The following is a 22500-nucleotide window of genomic DNA, read 5'->3' as shown; positions in this document are numbered from 1 at the left end:
CTCAGATTTACTATAAGAAAAATTGGATTACCTTTGCTGTTCTTCGTCAGAATGCACTCCCAGGACTTCTACTTCAACAACAAATGTTGTTTTGGTTCTAAATAATCCATAGTTATATTGAAATAGCTCCGTTTCGTTCGTGCGTTCAGGTCAGTATCCGAAGTGTGACTCGCGAGCGCATTTTGTGACAAAAAAATTCAAAATATTCCATTACCGTACTTCGAAGCATGTCAAACGCTGTTTAAAATCAATTTTTATGCGATTTTTCTCGTAAAATAGCGATAATATTCCAACCGGGCGACGTTGTATCCATTCAAAGACTGAAAGAACAAAATGGAGAATTCACATGAACGCGCATCTCCAGTGTCACTGTCCCCAGGCAAGCCAGTAAAACACTCTGCTGCTGTTTTTCGCCCAGAGACAGCAGACATCTCATTACACTTTCTGGCGACTTCTGAGAGCCAATGGAAGCCTTAGAAAATGTCATGTTACAGCACAGATGCTGTATTTTCGATAGAGAGGCTACAGAAGGACAATAAATTGTCAGACAGGGCACTTCCTGTATGGAATCTTCTCAGGTTTTGGCCTGCCATATGAGTTCTGTTATACTCACAGACACCATTCAAACAGTTTTAGAAACGTTAGAGTGTTTTCTATCCAAATCTACTAATTGTATGCATATTCTAGTTTCTGGGCAGGAGTAGTAACCAGATTAAATCGGGTACGTTTTTTATCCGGCCGTGCAAATACTGCCCCCTAGCCCCAACAGGTTAAGTGGTGTCTGTTGCATGGTTATTATCTGGTGGAACAGAAAGCAGTATTCAGCAGTGTGTGTGTGTGTGTGTGTGTGTGTGTGTGTGTGTGTGTGTGTGTGTGTGTGTGTGTGTGTGTGTGTGTGTGTGTGTGTGTGTGTGTGATACCTCTGGCAGCTGTAGTTGTGTCTGCTGCATGGTTAATATCTGGTGGAACAGAGGGCTCTGTAGAACAGTCTTCAGTAGTGAAAGTTTCTCCTCTGTAGGAGCCTCTCCTCTGTCCTTCAGCTTGGCCTGGAGTCTCTCCACAGCCTCCAAGGCACGCTGTGTATCTGGAGAGAATACAATACAATACAATACAATACACACTACAATACAATAGAACACAATATGTTACAACATAATACAACACAATACAATTTGAATACAATACAATACACAATACACAATACAACACAATACATAATACAATACAACACAATGTAAATACAATACAATATGAATACAATACACAATACAATACAATACAGAATACACTACAATACAACACAATACAACACAATACAATACAATATACACCTCCTTGAAGACTTGTTGGTAGGTTTAGAATATACCAATTTGTTAACTATTTACTTGAAGACAGCTTGTACAATACAGCACTTATAAACATGTATGAGTTGTAATACTTTAGCTTGTTGTTATTCCGTTCGAGACTTAACATCACTGGTGAATAACTCGGTGTTACTTTGTAGTGTAGTCAAGGTGATTTGAATGGCTGAATGACACTTACCCATGGCGTCCATCTTTGCTTGGATGTAGGTCTTCACTAGATTGTTGAGAGTGTTCATGTGTGCCTGTCACTGGTCAACATCAGATACCTGCAACATGACTTACATACACAGTTACAGTGAGGGAAAAAAGTATTTGATCCCCTGCTGATTTTGTACATTTGCCCACTGACAAAGAAATGATCAGTCTATAATTTTTATGGTAGGTTTATTTGAACAGTGAGAGACAGAATAACAACAACAAAATCCAGAAAAACGCAGTCAAATATGATGCATTTCATATCTTGGCTAGAAGACAACGAATGTTGGTCATACTGCAATGTTGAGTGTTATTGTTATTCTGCAATGTTGAGTGTTATTGTTATTCTGCAATGTTGCGTGTTATTGTTATACTGCAATGTTGAGTGTTATTGTTATACTGCAATGTTGAGTGTTATTGTTATTCTGCAATGTTGAGTGTTATTGTTATTCTGCAATGTTGCGTGTTATTGATGTATCATATACCTGCTGTAAACTGTGGATGTGATGTATCATATACCTGCTGTAAACTGTGGATGTGATGTATCATATACCTGCTGTAAACTGTGGACGTGATGTATCATATACCTGCTGTAAACTGTGGATGTGATGTATCATATACCTGCTGTAAACTGTGGACGTGATGTATCATATACCTGCTGTAAACTGTGGATGTGATGTATCATATACCTGCTGTAAACTGTGGATGTGATGTATCATATACCTGCTGTAAACTGTGGACGTGATGTATCATATACCTGCTGTAAACTGTGGACGTGATGTATCATATACCTGCTGTAAACTGTGGACGTGATGTATCATATACCTGCTGTAAACTGTGGATGTGATGTATCATATACCTGCTGTAAACTGTGGATGTGATGTATCATATACCTGCTGTAAACTGTGGACGTGATGTATCATATACCTGCTGTAAACTGTGGATGTGATGTATCATATACCTGCTGTAAACTGTGGATGTGATGTATCATATACCTGCTGTAAACTGTGGATGTGATGTATCATATACCTGCTGTAAACTGTGGACGTGGTGTATCATATACCTGCTGTAAACTGTGGATGTGATGTATCATATACCTGCTGTAAACTGTGGATGTGATGTATCATATACCTGCTGTAAACTGTGGATGTGATGTATCATATACCTGCTGTAAACTGTGGATGTGATGTATCATATACCTGCTGTAAACTGTGGATGTGATGTATCATATACCTGCTGTAAACTGTGGACGTGATGTATCATATACCTGCTGTAAACTGTGGATGTGATGTATCATATACCTGCTGTAAACTGTGGATGTGATGTATCATATACCTGCTGTAAACTGTGGATGTGATGTATCATATACCTGCTGTAAACTGTGGATGTGATGTATCATATACCTGCTGTAAACTGTGGATGTGATGTATCATATACCTGCTGTAAACTGTGGATGTGATGTATCATATACCTGCTGTAAACTGTGGACGTGACAAATACAATTTAATTTGATTTGTGTGTTTAGGCCTCCTCGTATTAAATCAGAAAGTCTTCATTTGGGCTATTTTATTTAACAAAATATTGTTAAATAAAACATTTGTTGTTAAATAAAACACTTCAATGTTCCTTTTATACTTGTTGCTAAGCTGATTCATTTGCAGCTTCTAAGCTTCTGCCCCCTCTCTCCCCATTTAAGACCCCCCATATGGGTATACCCAGCTAGCACATAACATTCTGACAACCATATGTTTCTTAGGTTGGAATTTCAGTACTTCAGCATAATGTTTTCTACAGGTTTCCTTGTAGTTCTATGTAAAGTCATGTTCTCAGAACAATTAAGAAAACATTCTATAAAAACCACAAGAATGTTCTAAGAATGTTATTTTTGTTTAAATGCTATGCATTCCGTTCTCAGCATCAACAAAACTCTCTCTATCCCCCATCTCGCTAAGTGTGTTCAGGTGTGTTGGCCACACCTGATCTTAATGTGTAAATGTTGCCTTTCAAATGAGGTCTGTTTGAATAGACTAAAATGAACAGGCGTCTTCGCTAGCGCCGTCTTGGTGGCGCAGTGGCTAATTCCATGGATAGAGAACTGAAGCTCATACCGTAGGTCCGTATCTCACTGATGCAGTGCCACAATAAAAAATACATGGGTTTGCATGATTAATGCAGAAGCACATTTTTATAGGGTGTCATTTGGAACGCGATAGGTGTATGCTCAAACAAGCTTGTTAGCAAGCGCCTTCCAGAAGTAAACCTAATGCTCTTAAACGAGATTACCATCGGCAAATAGCCTTATCCAAGACTCACGGTAATTAAAGTTGACATGCAGCCTCACCATCACTTTGTGCCAGGTGCATGGGACAGGACAGAAATCTAGCTTATTCACTAGGAAGCAGGCGGTCGAAATGGGAAGGGACTAACCTGAACGTGTCCAATGAGAAATTATCGGGAACAGTTGCAAAAGGTTTTGCTACGGTTTGCAACTGTGTGCAGTAATGAATACACCCCAGGCCACTCAAGCAAGAGAGAGACAAGCGGTGCGTTTGATAACGAGATTGATTTAGTGGGCAAGGGTAAGAATGGTTAACAAGCAGCTGTGGTGAATATCAAAAACATGAAGCCAAAATAATGTGTATTATGTGACAAGAGAATGCAAAATTAAAATAATACGACGTGGTTTTCAAATACGCTGTTCCTAATTTAGAAATCAGTTTCCCTGAGTGTTGGTAGCCTATAGACTATTTTAGGTTTAAGGCTACGTAGTTCATGAATTATAAACATATTTTATTGTCAAAATAATAGTAGACTACAGCCTACAGATAAGGTTAGAGTGCCTTGAGTGCAGTAACAGTAGACCACAAGTGACAATAGTCAACGCATAAAGCCAGCGCACTTATTCCCCAATGTGGATGGCAAATAAATCTCTGCACTTCAGTAAATAGCTCGTCCCAGGTCTAATGGGAAAAAAATAATGCTGTGGTAAATGTTAAAAGTAGCCTATAATGGAATAGGTTAGATATCCCGAAGACTCACAATCCCGTTACCGTTAGCTCACCTCCATTGCTGCTTCGGTGGGCTACACCGTAGAATCAACAGGTCCCCCCTAAGAAGTCCGCGGTCGCCAGGAAACAAAATCAACATTTTATCCGTTTTAGAGCTACATGTATCAATATAACATTAATACCATAGGCCTACGTTAATTTTATGTTTTAACCCTACGTAAAATACTACAAAATCTATCAAAACAGACGGAGATGAAATGTTTTATCTCGCGTGTTCCGATCCGTTTCACACAGTGAATGACGCATGCGCAGGTCACCGGTGATTTTCTGACGTCCTGAAGCGGCAGGCGGCCACCTGCGACCTTCTCGTCCGGTCCTCCATCAAAATACACACTAGTATTTCTTTAAGAAAATTAAGTTTCATTTCAAATTGACTCCAGTAGTTTATTTCATGGTGATTGTGATTCTATTCTATTCTGAAGGTTTTAAGCTATAGGGCCTATCTTTAGACAAGAGAATGCAATTTTCTGACTAAACTCTGAACAAATAAATTAGTTAACAATGCAGGCTGGTCCTACACAATGTGCATGTAATTGTATGATACCCACAACAAATAACGTGGCATAGCAAACGGCTCAACAAAATATAAATGCTACATGCAACAATTTCTAGGATTTTACTGAGGTACAGTTCATATAAGGAAATCAGTCAATTGAAATGAATGAATTAGGCCATAATCTATGGATTAGGAATACAGAGAATACAGATGCATTTGTTGGTCACATATACTGGTACCCTAAAAAAAGGTAGGGTCGTGGATCAGAAAACCAGTCAGTAGGCTAACTGGAGTGACCACCTTTTGCCTCATGCGGTGCGACACATCTCTTTCGCATCGAGCAGTTAATCAGACTGTTGATTGTGGCCTGTGGAATGTTGTTCCACTCGTCTTCAATAGGCAGGGCGAAGTGGCTGGATATTGGCGGAAACAGGAACATGAGTAACATGTGTGGTGAGTATGCAGGCCGTGGAAGAACTGGGACATTTTCAGCTTCCAGGAATTGTGTCCAGATCCGTGCGACATGGAGGCCGTGTATTATCATGCTGAAACATGAGGTGATGGTGGCGGATGAATGGCACAACAATGGGCCTCAGGATCCCGACACCGTATCTCTGTGCATTCAAATTGCCATAGATAAAATGCAATTGTGTTCGTTGTTTGTAATTTATGGCTGCCCATATCATAACCCCACCGCCACCATGGGGCCCATACCATAACCCCCCGCCACCGGGGCCCCCACCCCACCGCCCTGGGGCACTCTGTTCACAACGTTGACATCAGCAAACCGCTCATCCACGCAACGCCATACACATGTGGTCTGCGGTTGTGAGGCTGGTTGTACATACCGCCAAATTATCTAAAATGACATTGGAGGCGGTTTATGGTATAGAAATGAACATTAAATTATCTGGCAACAGCTCTGGTGGACATTCCTGCAGTCAGCATGCCAATTGCACACTCCCTGAAAACTTGAGACATCTGTGGCATTGTGTTGTGATAAAACTGCACATTTTAGAGTGGCCTTTTATTGTCCCCAGCACAAGGTGCACCTGTGTAAGAATGATGCTGTTCAAACAGATTCTTGATATGCCACACTTGTCAGGTGCATGGATTATCTTGGGGAATAAATGCTTACCAACAGGGATGTAAACACATTTGTGCACAACATTATAGAGAAATAAGCTTTTTGTGTGAATGGAACATTTGTGTTATCTTGTATTTCAGCTCATGAAACGTGGGACCGACACTTTACATGTTGCGTTTATATTTCTGTTCAGTATATGTGGATTAAGAGCATCATCATTAATTTATTCTGTTCATACAGCAGATGGAACCCTATTACACACATTGAGGCAGGATCCAGTTCCGCGTTTTCTTCCGACCAGGTCCCCTCTTCCTGCCCGAGTAGGCATCACCACAGCCCGCCTGCATCGCTCTGCGCTCCGCTCCACTTATCTGAACCCGATCTCATCTGAGCATCCACTTCCAAATTGGGTTGTCATTTTTTGACCCCTTTGCTCTTCCCGCGAACAGGTCAACGTGCTCTGTACGTGGACGTTTTTGAAGACCACTAAGAGAGAGAGAGAGCCGAGAGAAATACAGAAAGAGACAGAACTGAGAGAGAGAGAGAGAGAGAGAGAGAGAGAGAGAGAGAGAGAGAGAGAGAGAGAGAGAGAGAGAGAGGGGGGGGGGGGGCTGGCTTCGTGGATCTTTAGCTGTAGTGTTCCCGTCCTCTCTCTCTTCCAATACTGGACTCCTTGCGTTGGAGTCTGTCGGCTATTGCCTCGCTTCACCGGTGGCGTTCAGTGAACAGTGATCTGGATACTAAACACTGAGCCTTCGAAAGGTTGTCAGTTATCCCATGTTACAATCTAGAACTGCGAACACTATATATCGTTTAAGCATTTTTTTTATTTTTTTTTAAGAGGAATCATAATTTACCTTGACGATATAAACCCATCGCTGTCTTGGAATCAAATTGCTTAATTTTTCATTCATTTGAAGGGATTTTTTAATTTTTTTTCCAAGCAAGAACTCTGGACTGTTACAAGGTAGACGACGGTTATTGTAAAGACACTGCGCTTTCAATGCCTAGATCTGTGCGCGACCATTACTGCAGCTTCGTGTGAGATGTGGTAAGTCAATGCATCGTTCTTCTACCGTTATGAATGACCTATTTGATTTTATAATAGATGTGGCCTGCACTGTGTAGTGAGGTGATATACGGTAGGCTCGAGCTTCTCCCGTTAGCAGCGTTGGAGACGGATGATGCTCGGTAACGGTGACGGGATGGAATGGGCGTCGCTCCCAGTCCCCGCGCGAGGTACTGCTTAGATCCGCTCACATTCCTAACGTCTTCTAGCTCCTCCAAATCATCCATATAAACACATTTTCCTTATTTACCTTTCCTCAGTTAACGTTTCTTTTCAACATGTACGCCGCTCTGCAGGCATAACAAACACAGTAATCTAGTTGTTTATGGTGTTTGAAAATAGCATGTCCTTTTCGCGTCTCCTGTGGGGGTGTCATGAGATTCTATTCTCACCGCTCCATCACGGTTCAAAACAACCCGAGAAGGGATGCGGTGCGGGGAGAGAGACTCGGGGGGGAAACGGAAACATGTTGTTATGGCAGCCATATCCAGCCACTTGTGTGTTGTTCAGAAACCTGAACGCTCCATTTCATCCAATAATACCAGATAGATTCAGTAGGTTTCTTTAAAATCAACAAAGGCCAATGTTTCAGGAGGTGCCAGTGACTTGAATGAATTAAACCTCTTATTTATATCAAGGCACAAATGACCTTGATCTTATGAACAGCAAAAAATGCAGTGTCTGATATGGATCAATAATGGATCAATAACATGATAGACTGATAGGAGATAATAACATGTCGTTATTTATCATCAGCTGACATTGATTGCCACTGGAAATGATCCTCAGATTGTATTTTCTAAGGTTTACGTTCCAGATGGCACCCTATTCCCTACATAGTGCACTACCTTTGACCAGAGCCTTATGGGCCCTGCTGAAAAGTAGTGCACTAAATCGACTTCGTTAGGGCTACGTTTCAGAGGGCCTTAGTAATGTTATAATGGCTGATAACTTTGTCTCACTGTAGATGATTCATGGACAGTGGTTGTCTTTTCTGAAGAGAGAGGATTGCAGATATATCTCACTGATGCTCAGTGAGGCTTTGGACAAGACACACACACACACACACACATATACACACACACAATATACACACACACACACACACACACACACACACACACACACACACGCACACACACACACACACACACACACACACACACACACACACAATATACACACACACACACACACACACACACACAATATACACACAATGCACGCATGCAAGCACACACACACACAGCATCTCTGAATAGGCAATTGTTCTCTTTGTGGTAGCTAGCTTGCCGTACCTTCGATTTAGAGATCCCAAGAGATCAAATGTCTTTCAAATATAGTTCATTCAGACTGCCTGGGATTGTGAGTATTCTGATTGTGGGTAGGGAGTTTTCCTGATCATGTGACCTAACCAGGAAATCCCCAGGCCCCAGTTATGGCCTTGTAACGAGGGCCCTGAGATCTTGTTGATCAGGTCAGCTGGTCAGAGCTGACAGATGTGTTAAATGTTGAACCCTGTCACCTTTTGTAAGTGTAAACATCACAACGGCCCTGGTTCACTCTCCTTTACATATCCCATAGGTACTGAGTCAGGAGTTGTTCAACCCTAACCTATACCATTAAAGGGTAAAACATACAACTGTTCCTAGGTCAGTGTCTAGGAACAATTTAACCCATATATTCTCAGACAGTCAGGAGTTGTTCAACCCTAACCTATACCATTAAAGGGGAAAACATAAAACTGTTCCTAGGTCAGTGTCTAGGAACAATTTAACCCATATATTCTCAGACAGTCAGGAGTTGTTCAACCCTAACCTATACCGTTAAAGGGGAAAACATACAACTGTTCCTAGGTCAGTGTCTTGGAACAATTTAACCTATATATTCTCAGACAGTCAGGAGTTGTTCAACCCAAACCTATACCATTAAAGGGTAAAACATACAACTGTTCCTAGGTCAGTGTCTAGGAACAATTTAACCCATATATTCTCAGACAGTCAGGAGTTGTTCAACCCTAACCTATACCATTAAAGGGGAAAACATAAGTGTTACTACACTCTACAGAATGCTGGGTTAAAAACAACCCAATTTGTTTTTTTTGGTAACCCACCGATGGGTTAATTTTGGACAGAACATATGTTGGGTTGTGTGAATATCCCAACAAGTTGGGTTGTTGGGATTACCCAAACATGGGTTAATTTAACCATTGGTTGGGTATCTTTTACTCTCATGCTGGGTTGACCTAGTAACTGGGTAATTTTGAATTTAATCCTTAGGTTAATTTCAGGATACGTGGCTTATTAGGGACGTGGCTTTCAGCTAGATCTTATTGGCCACCCGTGAGAGGAGATGTCATTCCTGTTCATCATGTTAAGTTTACATACTGTAAATCCAAATGTTCCTTGTTTTTTTTTTAGTTGCATTTGACACTTCTATTATATTAAGATTATGTATTACATATTACAATAAAGTATATCACCTTATTGCTTAGTAAAGGTATCCAACCTTATTGCATAATAAAGGTATCCCACCTTATTGCATAATAAAGGTATCCAACCTTATTGCATAATAAAGGTATCCCACCTTATTGCATAATAAAGGTATCCCACCTTATTGCATAATAAAGGTATCCCACCTTATTGCATAATAAAGGTATCCCACCTTATTGCATAATAAAGGTATCCCACCTTATTGCATAATAAAGGTATCCCACCTTATTGCATAATAAAGGTATCCCACCTTATTGCATAATAAAGGTATCCCACCTTATTGCATAATAAAGGTATCCCACCTTATTGCATAATAAAGGTATCCCACCTTATTGCATAATAAAGGTATCCCACCTTATTGCATAATAAAGGTATCCCACCTTATTGCATAATAAAGGTATCCCACCTTATTGCATAATAGAGGTATCCCACCGTATTGCATAATAAAGGTATCCCACCTTATTGCATAATAAAGGTATCCCACCTTATTGCATAATAAAGGTATCCCACCTTATTGCATAATAAAGGTATCCCACCGTATTGCATAATAAAGGTATCCCACCTTATTGCATAATAAAGGTATCCCACCTTATTGCATCACAACAATGGAATTTACATAGGCTTTCAGCGAACTCATACACTTCTGTAAGCCTCATTGAAGCTACAAAAATGTCAATGTTCGACCTTAACGCGATAACTATTAGGGTTGGGCTGTATGCAGATGTTCATACCGTCCTACCGTTTCTGTACCATACCAGGGGTTATACGTTATTACCGCAAGTGCACAAAAGGGCCGCTATTTCTAAAAACAATTTAGGCGAACAGGGATCTTGATCCAGGAGGGGGGTTGAATATCTCTGCTGTAACCAAGAAGCTTGATCTTGACATCTAGCCACTTAGCTAACAAGTTAACAAACCAAATGCATAGCTGGAGCCCTGAGCTGGATATAGTTTATAGATTTCTCATAGTAATATTTAACTTATAGTTATAAGTAGTGGTGTAGCACCTACCCCGGCAGCTCCCACGAGGTATAAGCGGTATATCGCCCAAGCCTAATAACTATACAACAGAACAGACTTTTACTCTCACGGGTGGCTATAAAGAACTATCTGAAAGCCACGCCCCTACTAAACTTCACCTCCAGCCTTCTGAGCTGACCCGCTGGGTCATATCTCAATAACCCAGCACCAATAACTCAGCACCAGCACCAATAACCCAGCACCAATAACTCAGCACCAATAACTCAGCACCAATAACTCAGCACCAATAACCCAGCACCAATAAACCAGCACCAGTAACTCATCACCAATGAACCAGCACCAATAACCCAGCACCAATAACCCAGCACCAATAACCCAGCACCAATAACCCAGCACCAATAAACCAGCACCAATAACCCAGCACCAATAAACCAGCACCAATAACCCAGCACCAATAAACCAGCACCAATAACCCAGCACCAATGAACCAGCACCAATAACCCAGCACCAATAACCAGCACCAATAAACCAGCACCAATAACCCAGCACCAATAAACCAGCACCAGTAACTAATCACCAATGAACCAGCACCAATAACCCAGCACCAATAACCCAGCACCAATAACCCAGCACCAATAACCCAGCACCAATAACTCAGCACCAATAAACCAGCACCAATAACCCAGCACCAATAAACCAGCACCAATAAACCAGCACCAATAAACCAGCACCAATAAACCAGCACCAGATAACCAGCCAGCACCAATAACCCAGCACCAATAAACCAGCACCAATAACCCAGCACCAATAAACCAGCACCAGTAACTCAGCACCAATGAACCAGCACCAATAACCCAGCACCAATAACCCAGCACCAATAAACCAGCACCAATAACCCAGCACCAATAACTCAGCACCAATAACCCAGCACCAATAACCCAGCACCAATAACCCAGCACCAATAACCCAGCACCAATAAACCAGCACCAATAACCCAGCACCAATAACCCAGCAACAATAACTCAGCACCAATAAACCAGCAACAATAACTCAGCACCAATAAACCAGCAACAATAACCCAGCACCAATAACTCAGCACCAATAACCCAGCACCAATAAACCAGCACCAATAAACCAGCAGGAACAACTAGGGACAACTTAACTCATAAAACATCAAACTGTTCCTAGGTCAGTGTCTAGGGACAACTTAACTCATAAAACATCAAACTGTTCCTAGGTCAGTGTCTAGGGACAACTTAACTCATAAAACATCAAACTGTTCCTAGGTCAGTGTCTAGGGACAACTTAACTCATAAAACATCAAACTGTTCCTAGGTCAGTGTCTAGGGACAACTTAACTCATAAAACATCAAACTGTTCCTAGGTCAGTGTCTAGGGACAACTTAACTCATAAAACATCAAACTGTTCCTAGGTCAGTGTCTAGGGACAACTTAACTCATAAAACATCAAACTGTTCCTAGGTCAGTGTCTAGGGACAACTTAACTCATAAAACATCAAACTGTTCCTAGGTCAGTGTCTAGGGACAACTTAACTCATAAAACATCAAACTGTTCCTAGGTCAGTGTCTAGGGACAACTTAACTCATAAAACATCAAACTGTTCCTAGGTCAGTGTCTAGGGACAACTTAACTCATAAAACATCAAACTGTTCCTAGGTCAGTGTGTAGGGACAACTTAACTCATAAAACATCAAACTGTTCCTAGGACAGTGTCTAGGGACAACTTAACTCATAAAACATCAAACTGTTCCTAGGTCAGTGTCTAGGGACAACTTAACTCATAAAACATCAAACTGTTCCTAGGTCAGTGTCTAGGGACAACTTAACTCATAAAACATCAAACTGTTCCTAGGTCAGTGTCTTAGGCCAGGACCCTAATTACACTGTTTGAACCCCCCCAGCCAGTCTGAGTGGTGTCAGAGAGCATCTGAGGCCAGGACCAGACCCTAATTACACTGTTTGAACCCCCCAGCCAGTCTGAGTGGTGTCAGAGTGCATATGAGGCCAGGACCAGACCCTAATTACACTGTTTGAACCCCCCCAGCCAGTCTGAGTTGTGTCAGAGTGCATCTGAGGCCAGGACCAGACCCTAATCACACTGTCTGGATGTTGATGTTGAGGACACCTCAGGCTGTACAGTGTGTAACAACAGTAACCAGCCAAACTCTGTCTCTTCATTCTGCTGACTATAGCGATAACTAATCAGGTCATATTGTATCATCCCAGTGCATATCCAAGTATTATTCAAGTTGTTATGATGCAACTCATAGCAAGATCATATATTTCTCTAGAAAATAAAGAAATATGTGATCATATGATAAAAGAACATTGTAAAAAAAAAAAAAAAAGCATTGTGTGATGTGATTTTAAACCCTGTCTATGAACTGAAGAACTGGTATTAGTTCCCTAAACTATTACAGAGACTTTAACTCAACAGGCTTAACACCCAGGCAGTCACATAAATACACCGAGTCAGCCTCAATTAGAAAGTGGAAAACTAACCTAACTGTTAAACCAGACATCTGAATATATTTCTGTATCCCAGAATTCAAATAATGAGGTCGGATATACCCAGCCATCCCTATGAGAGATCTAAAATACTCTGTCAAGTGTGAAGACAGAAATCCTCTAAAACTAGGCCCTATATCGCACTCTCTACTTCCCAAATAGCACCCTATTCCCTATATAGTGCACAGGAAATAGTGCATTACACTCTTAGAAAAAAAGGTAGTAAGTAGAAGCGTATTTGGTGCTGGGGAGGGTTCTTCATAGAACCCCCTGTATATGGTTATACTCAGAACACTCTTTGAAGTGTTCTACTGAGAACCGTTTTATCTTTGAAGGGTTCTACTGAAAACCGTTTTGTCTTTGAAGGGTTCTACTGATAACCGTTTTATCTTTGAAGGGTTCTACAGAGAACCATTTAATCTTTGAAGGGTTCTTCCTAGAACATTTCCACCAGCCTTATTAGCCTTTAAAATGTCATTATTTATGACAATACATTGCATAATATATCACAAGGCCTTTATTTAACACAGTGGTGTTAGGAAACTCCTCGTTTACAGGCCACATCAGACCTGCAGTCAATTTATGCTGGTTTGCAAAGTGATGTTTAATTCCTATTGGAATCCAGCCAGAGTTAGGACATCTAACAAGTGGAATTTATTTTATCACTCGCAACCTCCATTCAGAATGACTGCCAGGGATAGGAAGAGATACTGAGACTACCCCAATCATCTAAACTGGAACAACCATCTCAGTAACTGGTACAATAAGTCCAACTACTAACAGATTGGATTAGTTTAGAAAAACTTATGCTATTTATCTTTGTGTAGCATGTGTAGCATAAATCAGACGATCAATGTACCTTCAGAAAGTATTCATACCCCTTGACTTATTCCACATTTTGTTGTGTTACAGCATGAATTCAAAAATGGATTAAATATATATTTTTTCTTACCCATCTACGCACAATACCCCATAACGACAAAGTGAAAACAAGTTTTTAGAAATCTTTACAAATGTACTGAAATATAATACAGATATCTCATTTCCATAAGTATTCACACCTCTGAGAAAATACTTTTGAGAAGCACCTTTGGTGGTGATTACAGTTTTGAGTCGTCTTGGGTATGTCTATATCTGCTTTGTACATCTGGATTTAGGGATTTTCTCCCATTCTTCCTTGCAGATTTTCTCAAACTCTGTTGTTAGCGGTGAACAGCAATCTTCAAGTCTTTCCACATATTTTCAATGGGATTCAAGTCTGGGCTTTGGCTGAGCCACTCAAGGAGTTTCACATTATTGTTCTGCTCCAGTGATGCTGTGGCTGTGTGCTTGGGGTCATTGTCCTGTTGGAATGTACATCTTCACCCCCAGCCTGTCGTTTGCCCTCAGAAAACCAGGCACAGGTCATCACCCTTATAACACTATCCCTACCGTGAAGTCTGTGCCGCTGAAAACATCCCCATAGCATGATGCTGCCACCACCATGCTTCACGGTAGGGATGGTGTTAGAAGGATGATGACCTGTGCCTGGTTTTCTGCAGACAGCGGTTTGCATTCAGGCCAAAGATTGTTTCTTTCTAAATCATGTCCAAAACAATCAAGTTGTAGTGGATGATCAAAGGATTTTAGATGCACCTGAGCCCATAACAAGTGTTGTGAATACTTATGTAAATTACATATTTCTGAATTTATTTTTCATAAAATTTGCACAAAATTAAAACAAACATGTTTTCGCTTTGTTATTATGGGGTATTGTGTGTAGATGTGTGAGAAAAAAACATATATTTAATACATTTTGAATTCATGCTGTAACACAACAAAATGTGGAATAAATCAAGGGGTATGAATACTCTCTGAAGGCTCTGTATATCACAGTAGACTGGAGCCATCAGCTCACTTCACAACCCATAATGTGTGAATGAATGGGGTGGCCTGCTTAACCCAGATTGGAGTTGAGGTCACAAGGATGGGGGAAGTGTTTGGTCGGGTAAAACCTCAATATGATCTAGCCTTATTACTAGGTCTGGTCATGTGATGCGGGTCTTCAGTTCAGTTTGTTACTCCATTAGATAGAGGTAGATGTGGTCTGTGTTACTCCATTAGATAGAGGTAGATGTGGTCTATGCTACTCCATTAGATAGAGGTAGATGTGGTCTATACTACTCCATTAGATAGAGGTAGATGTGGTCTATGTTATTCCATTAGATAGAGGTAGATGTGGTCTGTGCTACTCCATTAGATAGAGGTAGATGTGGTCTATGCTACTCCATTAGATAGAGGTAGATGTGGTCTATACTACTCCATTAGATAGAGGTAGATGTGGTCTATGCTACTCCATTAGATAGAGGTAGATGTGGTCTATGCTACTCCATTAGATAGAGGTAGATGTGGTCTATGCTACTCCATTGGAGGTAGATGTGGTCTATGCTACTCCATTAGATAGAGGTAGATGTGGTCTATGCTACTCCATTAGATATAGGTAGATGTGGTCTATGTTATTCCATTAGATAGCGGTAGATGTGGTCAGTGTTACTCCATTAGATAGAGGTAGATGTGGTCTATGCTACTCCATTAGATAGAGGTAGATGTGGTCTATGCTTCTCCATTAGATAGAGGTTGATGTGATCTATGTTATTCCATTAGATAGCGGTAGATGTGGTCAGTGTTACTCCATTAGATAGAGGTAGATGTGGTCTATGCTACTCCATTAGTTAGAGGTAGATGTGGTCTATGCTACTCCATTAGATAGAGGTAGATGTGGTCTATGCTACTCCATTAGATAGAGGTAGATGTGGTCTATGCTACTCCATTAGATAGAGGTAGATGTGGTCTATGCTACTCCATTAGATAGAGGTAGATGTGGTCTATGCTACTCCATTAGATAGAGGTAGATGTGGTCTGTGGCTGAGGAGACTCAGTGGTGCTGAATGTCTGTCACACCAGTGGAGGCTGGTGGGAGGAGCTGTAGGAGGACAGCCTCATTGTAATGGCTGGAACACATCAAGCATATGGAAACCACGTTTGACTCCATTCCATTTATACCAGTTCCATTAGTTCCATCCAGCCATAACAATGAGCCCGTCCTCCTATAGCTCCTCCCACCAGCCTCCACTGTGTCACACATATACAGTTACACCTTTCAAACCAAGCCGTTTTCCCACCAACTTTAGCATCCAGAATACTTTTTTTACAGACTGTTCTTTATATATGAAAGGCATTGCCAGTGACAAAGCCTCTAGTTTTATACCCGCCAACCTACCTAGCCATGATTGTGGCAAAGTTCTGCTATGGCTTAGTATGAAATGTAGCCGTAATGCTGAGGCGGCATTGGCACGGGCTACGCTCTTAATCTCTTGATGGTTGTTATGCAGCGCCTGTTACTACTATCCTCCTGTTACTACTATCCTCCTGTTACTACTATCCTCCTGTTACTACTATCCTCCTGTTACTACTATCCTCCTGTTACTACTATCCTCCTGTTACTACTATCCTCCTGTTACTACTATCCTCCTGTTACTACTATCCTCCTGTTACTACTATCCTCCTGTTACTACTATCCTCCTGTTACTACTATCCTCCTGTTACTACTATCCTCCTGTTACTACTATCCTCCTGTTACTACTATCCTCCTGTTACTACTATCCTCCTGTTACTACTATCCTCCTGTTACTACTATCCTCCTGTTACTACTATCCTCCTGTTACTACTATCCTCCTGTTACTACTATCCTCCTGTTACTACTATCCTCCTGTTACTACTATCCTCCTGTTACTACTATCCTCCTGTTACTACTATCCTCCTGTTACTACTATCCTCCTGTTACTACTATCCTCCTGTTACTACTATCCTCCTGTTACTACTATCCTCCTGTTACTACTATCCTCCTGTTACTACTATCCTCCTGTTACTACTATCCTCCTGTTACTACTATCCTCCTGTTACTACTATCCTCCTGTTACTACTATCCTCCTGTTACTACTATCCTCCTGTTACTACTATCCTCCTGTTACTACTATCCTCCTGTTACTACTATCCTCCTGTTACTACTATCCTCCTGTTACTACTATCCTCCTGTTACTACTATCCTCCTGTTACTACTATCCTCCTGTTACTACTATCCTCCTGTTACTACTATCCTCCTGTTACTACTATCCTCCTGTTACTACTATCCTCCTGTTACTACTATCCTCCTGTTACTACTATCCTCCTGTTACTACTATCCTCCTGTTACTACTATCCTCCTGTTACTACTATCCTCCTGTTACTACTATCCTCCTGTTACTACTATCCTCCTGTTACTACTATCCTCCTGTTACTACTATCCTCCTGTTACTACTATCCTCCTGTTACTACTATCCTCCTGTTACTACTATCCTCCTGTTACTACTATCCTCCTGTTACTACTATCCTCCTGTTACTACTATCCTCCTGTTACTACTATCCTCCTGTTACTACTATCCTCCTGTTACTACTATCCTCCTGTTACTACTATCCTCCTGTTACTACTATCCTCCTGGCAGTTTGAAGCTTTGCGAGGCATGGCACAGCGGTCTAAGGCACTGCATCTCAGTGCTAGAGGCGTCTCTACAGACTCTGATTCGATTCCAGGCTGTATCACAACCGGCTGTGATTGGGAAAGGAGGGATACCTAGTCAGTTGTACACCTGAATGCCTTCAACTGAAATGTGTCTTCCACATTTAACCCAACCCCTCTGAATCAGAGAGGTGCTGGGGGCCAGTCCCATAGGGCGGCTCACATTTAACCCAACCCCTCTGAATCAGAGAGGTGCTGGGGGCCAGTCCCATAGGGCGGCTCACATTTAACCCAACCCCTCTGAATCAGAGAGGTGCTGGGGGCCAGTCCCATAGGGCGGCTCACATTTAACCCAACCCCTCTGAATCAGAGAGGTGCTGGGGGCCAGTCCCATAGGGCGGCTCACATTTAACCCAACCCCTCTGAATCAGAGAGGTGCTGGGGGCCAGTCCCATAGGGCGGCTCACATTTAACCCAACCCCTCTGAATCAGAGAGGTGCTGGGGGCCAGTCCCATAGGGCGGCTCACATTTAACCCAACCCCTCTGAATCAGAGAGGTGCTGGGGGCCAGTCCCATAGGGCGGCTCACATTTAACCCAACCCCTCTGAATCAGAGAGGTGCTGGGGGCCAGTCCCATAGGGCGGCTCACATTTAACCCAACCCCTCTGAATCAGAGAGGTGCTGGGGGCCAGTCCCATAGGGCGGCTCACATTTAACCCAACCCCTCTGAATCAGAGAGGTGCTTGGGGCCAGTCCCATAGGGCGGCTCACATTTAACCCAACCCCTCTGAATCAGAGAGGTGCTGGGGGCCAGTCCCATAGGGCGGCTCACATTTAACCCAACCCCTCTGAATCAGAGAGGTGCTGGGGGCCAGTCCCATAGGGCGGCTCACATTTAACCCAACCCCTCTGAATCAGAGAGGTGCTGGGGGCCAGTCCCATAGGGCGGCTCACATTTATCCCAACCCCTCTGAATCAGAGAGGTGCTGGGGGCCAGTCCCATAGGGCGGCTCACAATTGGCCCATCCTCGACCGGGTTAGGGTTTCACCGTCATTGTAAAAAATGATTTGTTCTTAACAGGCTTGCCTAGTTAAAGGTTAAATAACATTTTTTTTTAAATGTCACTTCACCCATCTCTTCTCATAGAGCACCGCAATAACTGTTTTCTAATCTACAACTGGATGGATCCATAAAGAATGACTGTGGGAATAAATATCACTGAATAACGAAAATATTGGAATAAAGTTGGCTAATTCAATTGAAGTAATCAAATTGTTACTTACTGAAACTCCCAAAGTCATCCCCAATAGTTCTAATACATGTGAAGCAATAGTCTACCCGCGTGTGGTCAACTATTTCAGCACCGTTTCACGCTGCTCTGAGACAAGCGTATGGACTCTTCTTGATGAATCAATCAATGTCAGATGTATTTTTCTTCTCCCTGAATATTTGGATATTGGTTAGACTACAACTAGGCTGTGGAAATGTTAGCTAAGTTGAGGTGGGTGCTGCTCATGATCATCTTGTCTAGGTGGTTCGTTGATCAACACCGATCACAACATTTTGACAGCATGTTACTTAGCTTAAACAAGCTGATTATTTTGCTCTTCACTTCAGTCGCTTTGTAACCTAGACAGACTGCTGACCAAAAGGCTGTGACTTCACTGACTTGTCTGATCATTTTTTATTTATTTATTTATTTCACCTTTATTTAACCAGGTAGGCAAGTTGAGAACAAGTTCTCATTTACAATTGCGACCTGGCCAAGATAAAGCAAAGCAGTTCGACAACATACAAAAACACAGAGTTACACATGGAGTAAAACAACATACAATCAATGATACAGTAGACAAAAATGAGACTATATACAATGTGAGCAAATGATGTGAGATAAGGGAGGTAAAGGCAAAAAAAGGCCATGGTGGCAAAGTAAATAAAGTATAGCAAGTAAAACACTGGAATGGTAGAATTATACTTTGAAGAAAGTTCAAAGTTAAAATATAAATAATATGGTGCAAAGGAGCAAAATAATAAATCAAATAAATAAATACAGTAGGGGAAGAGTTAGTAGTTTGGGCTAAATTATAGATGGGCTATGTACAGGTGCAGTGATCTGGGAGCTGCTCTGATAGCTGGTGCTTAAAGCTAGTGAGGGAGATAAGTGTTTCCAGTTTCAGAGATTTTTGTAGTTCGTTCCAGTCATTGGCAGCAGAGAACTGGAAGGAGAGACGACCAAAGGAGGAGTTGGCTTTAGGGGTGACCAGAGAGATATACCCGCTGGAGCGCGTGCTACAGGTGGGTGCTGCTGTGATTTTGTTTCACTGAATCTCCGTCTGTATAGGCTATTTGGTTATTTGTTTTCCTGGCAGGGCAAATACCTGGAGCTGGTATAGGTCATCGATCACTGATCAGAAACATTTAGCATGCTATACTGTAGTCTAAATCAAGTGTTTATCGATCACTGATCAGAAACATTTAGCATGCTATACTGTAGTCTAAATCAAGTGTTTATCGATCACTGATCAGAAACATTTAGCATGCTATACTGTAGTCTAAATCAAGTGTTTATCGATCACTGATCAGAAACATTTAGCATGCTATACTGTAGTCTAAATCAAGTGTTTATCGATCACTGATCAGAAACATTTAGCATGCTATACTGTAGTCTAAATCAAGTGTTTATCGATCACTGATCAGAAACATTTAGCATGCTATACTGTAGTCTAAATCAAGTGTTTATCGATCACTGATCAGAAACATTTAGCATGCTATACTGTAGTCTAAATCAAGTCTAGGCCTATTATTTATTCAGCTCCAAAAGCCTTCAGAGGAAGTGAAATATGAACGAGACTCTTTCTTTTGAAAATAGGATTGCTGTTATTTTCTCTGTGTATCATGATGTAGATACTCTCAGTGTAAGACTCTACACCTGCTCCCTAACACAGTGTAGGGAGGGTAGGAAAGACTCTATGCCTGCTACCTAACACAGTGGAGGGAGGGTAGGAAAGACTCTATGCCTGCTACCTAACACAGTGGAGGGAGGGTAGGAAAGACTCTATGCCTGCTCCCTAACACAGTGGAGGGAGGGTAGGAAAGACTCTATGCCTGCTCCCTAACACAGTGGAGGGAGGGTAGGAAAGACTCTATGCCTGCTCCCTAACACAGTGGAGGGAGGGTAGGAAAGACTCTATGCCTGCTCCCTAACACAGCGGAGGGAGGGTAGGAAAGACTCTATGCCTGCTCCCTAACACAGTGGAGGGAGGGTAGGAAAGACTCTATGCCTGCTCCCTAACACAGTGGAGGGAGGGTAGGAAAGACTCTATGCCTGCTCCCTAACACAGTGGAGGGAGGGTAGGAAAGACTCTATGCCTGCTCCCTAACACAGTGGAGGGAGGGTAGGAAAGACTCTATGCCTGCTCCCTAACACAGTGTAGGGAGGGTAGGAAAGAGATGAAACGTCAAAAGAACAGGGGCTCTGGTTCAAAATATCACCTTTTTTATATGACAGCAGTTCCACACATTGTGTAAGTTGTGCTGGAAAAATATTATTTGTATTTAATTTTTTTAAATATTTAATTGAATTCTTTCTTAGCCGACTTTATGTGTGTTGACTGTGATCAGGACAGTCTTGTTTGTTTAATGAACAACTATTGATTTAATGTGTAGATTCAGACAGACAGACAGACAGACAGACAGACAGACAGACAGACAGACAGACAGACAGACAGACAGACAGACAGACAGACAGACAGACAGACAGACAGACAGACAGACAGACAGACAGACAGACAGACAGACAGACAGACAGACAGACAGTGTATGGTCTATCTTGTTATCTCTTGTTCAGTTCTCATTCTTCCTCCCTAGATTCTACAAACCAAGACAAAACAAACCACTCTCCACTCCTCTCCTTTTGACACCACACACACACACACACACACACACACACACACACACACACACACACACACACACACACACACACACACACACACACACACACACACACACACACACACACACACACACACACACACGTCTGCCTGCAGCTGGGTGCTTGACACACATGACTATTTCTGAGTTGAATGGGGCATCAATCCACAAGGCCTGTGTGTGTGTGTGTGTGTGTGTGTGTGTGTGTGTGTGTGTGTGTGTGTGTGTGTGTGTGTGTGTGTGTGTGTGTGTGTGTGTGTGTGTGTGTGTGTGTGTGTGTGTGGTGTGTGTGTGTAAGCAGCTCACTGAAAGGCCTTCACAGTATTTTGGTCAAAGCAGGAAATCATTCACAATGGCATCCTCCTCCCTCCCCTCTTCTCCTCCTCTGTCCTCCTCCCTCCCCTCTTCTCCTCCTCTGTCCCCCTCCTCCTCTCTTCTCCTCCTCTGTCCTTCTACCTCCTCTCTTCTCCTCCTCTGTCCCCCTCCTCCTCTCTTCTCCTCCTCTGTCCCCTCCTCTCTTCTCCTCCTCTGTCCCCTCCCCTCTTCTCCTCCTCTGTCCCCCTCCCTCCCTCCCCTCTTCTCCTCCTCTGTCCCCCTCCCTCCTCTCTTCTCCTCCTCTGTCCCCCTCCCTCCCCTCTTCTCCTCCTCTGTCCCCCTCCCTCCCCTCTTCTCCTCCTCTGTCCCCCTCCCTCCTCTCTTCTCCTCCTCTGTCCCCTCCCCTCTTCTCCTCCTCTGTCCCCCTCCCTCCT

General features: G+C 42.3%; 2 protein-coding genes across 2 annotated transcripts in view; one reads left to right on the top strand and one right to left on the bottom strand.

The window, feature by feature from the left end:
- LOC106595071 (multiple PDZ domain protein) overlaps window positions 1-4851 on the bottom strand; it is a 134612-nt gene extending 129761 nt beyond the window's left edge. The window contains exons 1-3 of the mRNA XM_082978287.1: window positions 4621-4851; window positions 1543-1641; window positions 921-1084 (exon numbers count right to left, since the gene is read on the bottom strand). Coding sequence (XP_082834413.1) covers window positions 921-1084; window positions 1543-1600 — 222 coding nt within the window. The 5' untranslated portion in view covers window positions 1601-1641; window positions 4621-4851. The remainder of the gene's footprint in view (window positions 1-920; window positions 1085-1542; window positions 1642-4620) is intronic.
- Window positions 4852-6527: 1676 nt separating this feature from the next.
- Window positions 6528-22500, top strand: part of adgrl3.1 (adhesion G protein-coupled receptor L3.1) — a 284567-nt gene continuing 268594 nt past the window's right edge. Inside the window, exon 1 of the mRNA XM_082978635.1 lies at window positions 6528-7261. Within this exon, the coding sequence (XP_082834761.1) occupies window positions 7257-7261 (5 nt within the window). The 5' untranslated portion in view covers window positions 6528-7256. The remainder of the gene's footprint in view (window positions 7262-22500) is intronic.

Source organism: Salmo salar, chromosome 08 (genome assembly GCF_965601325.2).
Source record: "Salmo salar chromosome 08, fSalSal1, whole genome shotgun sequence".
NCBI classification, from domain to species: Eukaryota; Metazoa; Chordata; class Actinopteri; order Salmoniformes; family Salmonidae; genus Salmo; species Salmo salar.
The sequence above is the reverse complement of the archived record's forward strand: the minus strand, read 5'-3'. Positions and strand labels throughout refer to the sequence as shown.